At 50.9% G+C, this 7,061-nt stretch overlaps 2 protein-coding genes and 1 long non-coding RNA gene across 3 annotated transcripts; all 3 read right to left on the bottom strand.

Moving 5' to 3' along the window:
* Positions 1-465: 465 nt before the first annotated feature.
* Positions 466-1,594, bottom strand: LOC120356963. Its single transcript, XR_005574157.1, has 3 exons — positions 1,489-1,594; positions 1,071-1,233; positions 466-872 (listed from the first exon to the last, which is right to left on the bottom strand). It is a non-coding gene; the product is annotated as an uncharacterized LOC120356963 (long non-coding RNA).
* Positions 1,595-1,740: 146 nt separating this feature from the next.
* On the bottom strand, positions 1,741-2,640 carry LOC120357004. Its single transcript, XM_039446184.1, has 3 exons — positions 2,623-2,640; positions 1,975-2,164; positions 1,741-1,871 (listed from the first exon to the last, which is right to left on the bottom strand). Exons 1-3 carry the CDS (start codon positions 2,638-2,640, stop codon positions 1,741-1,743), a joined length of 339 nt encoding a protein of 112 aa, XP_039302118.1.
* Positions 2,641-2,995: 355 nt separating this feature from the next.
* On the bottom strand, positions 2,996-5,683 carry LOC120357003. The gene has a single exon (XM_039446183.1). It carries the CDS (start codon positions 5,681-5,683, stop codon positions 2,996-2,998), a length of 2,688 nt encoding a protein of 895 aa, XP_039302117.1.
* Between the last annotated feature and the right edge of the window lie 1,378 nt (positions 5,684-7,061).

Genomic DNA, 7,061 nt, shown 5'->3' with positions numbered 1-7,061 from the left:
TATTTTATGCCCGCTTCTACCGCACTACAATAGATAGAATGTATACTATTTCTTGTTTTTTTATAATTTCAATAAATACAGTACTAAAATATCCATTGTAAAATACCGTATAATTATATAGTATCAATCATGTTATTGTTTAAAAGACCACTTATGCCTAAAAGTGGCTTTCAAGACAAAAATAAGATAAATACTAGATAGTTGTATAGTACCTTATATATACACAAGTCATTTAGTATTGAGATGTATAAGAAATTGAAAACGACACATGTTTCATGCTTGAGTCTTCCGATATACAGATAGCTCTATAACTGACAGTGACAGACATATTTCGAAATCTGCTAAATTTATTGGCATAATTTTGTAATTAATTTTCATCATCAAGCAAAAAATTCAAAATAGTATACAAAATATCCTACGAAATTGTAAAACTCTTAAATAAACAATGTGAATACAACAAATAAAGAAAATATATATTTAAGTTTTATTTTATCACAATTTGTATATATATTTCATGTTAGATGTGCAGATGTTTATTACAGTTATTTATTTATATCACAATAAATATTATTAATGACATAAATAAAGTATATGTATTATATTATATGTATACGTATTATATTAATTAGCTTATATCATACGAAGGGTTAGGATAATTACTCGATTACTGTCGATTACGAGCGGCAGCTGACGCATAGTTAGCCGCAAGCTCCTCTTCCATTTTAGATCGTTGCAAAGCACTGGAGCTTACTTGCATTACTCTATGTTGAACCATGTAGTGACGCTGTTGTGCATTTTTTATTACTTTGGCATTTCCACTTCAAACTCTTTAATAGAGGTATTTTTAAATTGTTCAATTTGTCGAAGAGCATCTGCAATAAAAATATGTTCACATAATTAAGTTCAGGATTTGCTTTGTCACATTTCAAATTTATTTGCAACTCAGAAATTGACTGAAACAAAAAACAATAGAAGCAATATTTTACACTCTGGTCTAACGAGCGCGTCATACCTAAAATAAAATAATATAAATTATCATACATAATAAAATTATAAAAAGTAATTTTTACCATAATATCGTAGACTTAAAGGCGTTTCCTGAAACCGAATTTTTTGTTCACCCTCTTTCCATGTAAAAGATGTCTTAATTAATTTATCCGTTACACTTGCCTTCAAGAAGCCATCTAATGCATTTGAAATGTTCAGTCCCCCAAGAAGGATAAAATATCGTTCCTGAAAATTTCAAAATACATATTGGATAAGTATAATAAAAATAAATACCACGTACGTGTATATATACACATATATGGAAGTGTCCCATTTGACCACGTTGCGATAAACCATAGCCATTCACAGCGATCGGTGCTTAGAATTTTTTCATTAAATCCATCAATTAGAAAAATTGATATTAAATTAGCCAATTGGTGACGTGGTCGATCGGGTGCCACCCACACACATTTCATTTAAAAGCTTTATATTTTAACTTACCAAAATGGATAATGCTTTTTCATCTTTTATTAAAATCTGAAACTGTTCTACAGTTTGCACCGGAAGGTTCAATTCCTGAACAGCTTGTAAAATGTCTTTACTACTTTTTGATTTGTTTTCCAAATTATTTATTTTTTGAAGTATTTCATCTTGTCCCTTTCTTATTTCTCTAAAAAATTATATTTGTTTATTTATATTTTATTAGAATCTTAAATTATACATAAATTATATATGTTCATATATAAATAGCACTTACTTTATTTCAGTTAGTATTTCTTTTAAAGTCGATTGTGACAGTTTTATATAATTTACTTCATCCACTGCGTTGTCGTTTAATGTATTGTCGGTTGGAACGTTTTCTTTATTTCTATTTGAATTGGCAACTAAAAATTGCATTATTAAAATATATTATTATTATTACTATTATTATCGTCTTCATTTAAGAGCGAGGCATAGTTGAAACGTAAATCATTACATTACACAGACCTTGCATTTTTTTTCTTTTTGGATTTAAATTTTCTTCACATTCTTCGTTTTTATGTTTTGTGGAAGCCGGAGTTAAATTTAAAATATCCTGTACATGCTGGTCCAACATATCATCTTCAGTCAGCACAAAATTTTTTTCTACGAGTCTGACTTGAGGACCTTGAGGCTCCATAACGTAAGACACAGCTGCCTGAAAGCCAACAGTAGTATATTGTTACAAAACACGGTAGGCAACAGGACATTTTGGCTATCGTGTTTTCACAGTTCTTTCAAATTATTATAAATAATAAAAATAATTTATTTTTTAGGGTTACATTCCAAAACGTCCTCTCAGAGGAAAATTTTACTCGATATAATATGGGATTGGGCTATATTCCAAAACGTCCTTTCTAAGGAAAATGTGCGCGAGAGCAGCGAGCATTCGCGAGTGAGCGCGGCAAATACACTGAATGACGAGAGTTACGCGTCAGTCGAATAGAGAAGTCCGTATGAAGGTCCGGGTCGACAATGAGAGTTCGCTCGCGTCCGATATTCTACGTGCGATTACTTGATGACTCGAGAGCGCGCAAAAGACATCTGCTGCTCCCAAGCACGCGCGCCTTATAAAGGCGATCGGAATCTTCTAGAAAGATTCGGCGGGAAACTGACAGATAACAACAATCCCATTGTTCCGGATCCTTCTAGAAGGATCCTCAGAGTTTGACGAAAACATGTTTATTTGCATTGGAAGCGGCCGCTCGATTTCTCGAACGACCGTTTGACTGCCGTTTGACAACGGCCGTGCTCCCGCGCGCTCGCGCGCTCGCTCGCGAACAGCGGTTCGTCGCGAGCGGGAAACACAGCACGCGAAAGCGTTCCTTTCCCGCGCGCCGCTCCGAACATTCCCGCCCGCCTCGCCCGAGATTGGGCGATATATTCAGGCTGACAATGAGTCGGATGCCCTATGAAATTTTGACAAACGAAAAATTTTAATTATATTTACAGACAAGAGCTCATAATGATAATGAAACGGCGCGCGTCGCTAGTCGAGGGTCTCCTCGCTCGCCTCGTTCTCGCTGACCGGCAGCAAAATAAGTTTTACGATCGGTCGAGTAAATTCTGAGGCCGCGGTACGGACAGTGACAACGCGAATCTGTCCGTCTTCCCCGCGATGCACTCTGACGATGCGCGCAAGTGGCCATCGCGCCGGCGGCGTATTTTCATGCCTGATAAGACATAAGCGTCCGACGCTAAAATCACCGACTCCCTTCAACCACTTCGGTCGGTGGATGAGGGAGTGCAGGTATTCGCGGGACCATCTCTCCCAGAAATGATCCCGCATTTGCTGCAGAAGCTGCCATCGTGTGAGTCGGTTCACAGGCAGCTCCCGCAGCGAGGGCTCCGGCACGGCGGTCAACGCGGATCCCACCAGAAAATGTCCCGGCGTGAGCGCAGCGAGATCCTCCGGATCGTCGGACAAGGCTTGGAGCGGGCGCGAGTTTAAACAAGCTTCCACCTGGGCGAGGAGGGTGCTCATTTCCTCGAATGTCAGAGTCGAGTCACCCAACACTCGTCGCAGGTGGTGCTTAAGCGATTTGACCGCGGCTTCCCAAATGCCGCCAAAGTGCGGCGCCGACGGCGGGTTGAACCGCCACTGAATTTGCTCGCTCGCAAGCTGCCCGACGACTCGGCCTAAGTCCGGACTGCTCGCTGCAAAGAAAGCTCTTAACTGGGCGTCGGCGCCGACGAAGTTGGTACCGCAATCGCTTCGAAGGGTCCGGCAGAGGCCCCGGCGGGACACGAACCGACGCAAGGCCGCCAAGAAGGCATCGGCGGAGTAGTCGGACACTGCCTCCAGGTGAACGGCCCGAGTGGCAAGGCACACGAAGACCGCGACAAATGCCTTGTACGCTCGATGTCCTCGCCCCTTGGTCGCTCGGAGCAGGATCGGCCCGGCATAGTCCACACCGGTGTCGAGGAAGGGCCTCCCTGGAGTCACCCGCTCCCGCGGAAGACTGCCCATCAGTTGCTGAGGAACGTCCGCTCGCCATCGCACGCACCTGACACAACGGTGCAACCAACGCTTAATCACCGCTCGTCCTCGAGGAATCCAGTAGCGCTGGCGGACCACCCCCATCGTCGTCTGGACTCCACCGTGCAGAGCTCGCAGGTGACATGCCTCCACCACCAACCGGGTGAAGTGAGATCCGCCAGGAAGAAGCACGGGGTGTCGCTCGTCATAGGCGAGGAGCGCGTGCCTCAATCGGCCACCAACTCGGAGAAGACCCTGAGAATCGCAAAAGGGGGTCAAGCGCGAGAGGGAACTGGAAGACGGAAGAGGAAGAGATCTCTGAAGGGCAACTAGCTCGCTTCGGTAGTGTTCAAGCTGGACCCGCCGGATCCAGATCGTCCTCGCCTCCTCCAGCTCGGGCGTCGTCAGCACGTCAACCTGATTCCCCTCGATCTCCACGAAAACAGCTCCCGGAACCCGCTGCCTATACCGCCAGCGTCGGCACCATGCCGTCACTCGCAGCAGTCGGCTCAGCAACGAGAACCGTAGCAGCTCCTCAGGCTCCTCCACTGGAACAGGCGCAGCCTTGACGGCGTGCGCCTGAAGTCTTTCCTCCGGCAAGTCCTTGTCGTCCGGAAGCGGCCCGGCAGTAGGCCATGAAGATGACTCCGCCCGGAGCCATGGGGGACCCCGCCACCAGAGAGGATGCGCCACCAGCTCTCCCGGTGGAAGTCCACGGGAGGCACAGTCCGCCGGGTTGTCCAGGCCAGGCACGTGGTGCCACTGCGCGTCAGCGACCTGGGTCTGGATCTCAGCGACGCGGTTTGACACAAAGGTCTTCCACCGCGTCGGGTGACCGCGGATCCATCCCAGGGCGACCGTTGAATCCGACCACAGGTGTGCGGGCGCCTGCCCGAGGCCGAGAGTGGAGCGAACATGGGATGTGAGCCTCGCCAGAAGTGCAGCCGCGCACAACTCCAACCGGGGCAACGTCACTGGCTTGATAGGCGCCACCTTCGTCCGGGCGGCGACCAGACAGGTCCTCCAGGAGTCGCCGAGTCCCGTCCGCAAGTAGAGTACGGCGGCGTAGGCGCGCTCGGAGGCGTCCGCAAACCCGTGAAGTTCAGCGTCGCCGCGCGCCGGACAGGTCTCCAGCATCCTTGGAACTCGAACGCTCTCCAGCAGCGGTAGCTCGTCCTCATAGGAGCGCCAGAGTCGCTCGGCCGCTCCATCGAGAGGATCGTCCCACCCGAGGCCTAACAACCAAGTCGACTGGAACGCGATCTTGGCCCTCACCACGGCCGGCGCCAGCCAGCCGAGAGGATCAAACAGGCGTGCTGTAAAGGCGAGAACCGTCCGCTTGCTTACCGTCGTCAATGATCTCGCCGGAATGGCGAAGGAGAATTCGTCAGTGGCGGGATGCCACCGCAATCCCAGCGTCCCGTGCGTCTCGTGCGGCCTCCAGTCTCGCAGCTCCTGCTGCATACGATGTTCCACCGGGACCTCCGCCAGGATCTCCGACTCGTTCGCGGACCACTTGCGTAGGGGGAAGCCGCCCGCCATACACAAGTCGGTCAGCTGTCGCCGGAGCTTGATAGCCTCCTTCTTGGTCGGTGCGCCCGTCAGGACGTCATCCATGTAGGCGTCCTCGCGGAGAGCGCGGGATCCCAGGGGATAGCTCTCCGCCTCGTCGTCGGCCAGCTGGCGCAGAGTGCGCATGGCCAGGAAAGGCGCACACGCTAGACCGTATGTCACGGTCGTCAAGCAGAACTCCGCCACCTCATCCCGGGTGCTGCACCGCCAAAGGATGCGCTGGAGATTGTGGTCCTCTGAGTGGACCAGGATCTGGCGAAACATTTTTTCCACGTCCGTGGCGAGGACGTAGCGATGTCGTCGCCATTTCAGCAGGACGTCGGCGAGAGGAGGCAGCAGATTCGGGCCCACCAGCAGGCTCCGATTCAGCGACTTGCCAGACGCAGTCGTCGTGGACCCGTTGAACACTACGCGCAACTTGGTAGTAGAACTTGCCTCCCGCAGGACTCCGTGGTGAGGCAGGTAACTTGTCCGACCTCCAGGCGCAGCATCCGCGCGAACCATGTGTCCGAGGTCCTCGTAGGTTCGCATGAACCCGAACGTACAATTCGCTCAATCGGTCGTCGCGAGCGAGTCGCCTCTCCATACTGGTAAGGGCGCGCAAGGCCGCGCGCCTCGTCGTTGCTAAATCCGGCAGCGGCTCAATCACCGGGAGTCGCACGACGTAGCGACCGTCCTCCCGTCGGCGGTGTGAGCGTCGAAAGACATCCTCGCACTCCTGGTCAGCTGGGGTGAGGGGTGAGGGACTGGCGGGCAGCTCCTCCTGCTGCCAGAAGCCCCTCACTAGACTGGTGAGCTCCTCGTCGACTCTGCACTGCAGGGTGAGGGCTCGGGCGGGAGGCTCAGCAGAGCCGACTGGCCCCGAGAGTATCCATCCCAATGAAGTCCTCTGCGCTGCAGGTTGACCGCGACCACCCTTCCTCAGCCCAGATTGGAGGATGGACGCGTAGACGTCGGCTCCGAGGAGGATCTCCACCGGATCCGCGGCCAGGAAATCCGGGTCAGCGAGAGTCAGTCCCCGGAGATGCGACCAGACGCTAGGGTCTGCACGCACGCCGCTGTCGTATAGCGTCAGTCGCGGGAAGACGTACGCCGAAATTGACATCGGTGAGCCGCCGTCACGAGGCGAGACACGCAGAGTGACAAGGCCGCGCGTTACGCCTGTCCGCACGCCCCCCACTCCGTACACTTCTACTGACGACGCCGAACGCGGCAATCGGAGACGCTGTGCCAGGGACTCCGACACCAGCGACGACTCCGATCCTTGATCGACCAATGCCCGCGCGACGTGATCGACGCCGTGGCGATCGGTCACTCGAACGCGCGCGGTAGCCAGCAGCACGGCCATCGGGACCGTCGGCTGCGGCCTCGCGAGATGGGACGTCACCGCCGCGACTGCGGTGAAGGCGTCGTGCAAGGACGAATGATGTCGCGCTCCGCAAGACAAACAAGACGTCCGCGACGGGCACTCGGTAAGCTTGTGCTTACCAAGGCAGTTCACGCA

Source organism: Solenopsis invicta, chromosome 2, assembly GCF_016802725.1.
Source record: "Solenopsis invicta isolate M01_SB chromosome 2, UNIL_Sinv_3.0, whole genome shotgun sequence".
In the NCBI taxonomy this organism is placed as follows: Eukaryota; Metazoa; Arthropoda; class Insecta; order Hymenoptera; family Formicidae; genus Solenopsis; species Solenopsis invicta.
This window is presented reverse-complemented; position numbering and strand designations above follow the sequence as displayed.

Coding starts and splice junctions, on each gene's coding strand:
- LOC120357004 (XM_039446184.1), bottom strand. Junction 1,872..1,974: donor AAAAAGAAAAAAAATGCAAG/GTCTGTGTAATG, acceptor TGCAATTTTTAG/TTGCCAATTCAAATAGAAAT.
- LOC120357003 (XM_039446183.1), bottom strand. CDS start 5,683: ATGCGCACTCTGCGCCAGCTGGCCGACGACGAGGCGGAGAGCTATCCC.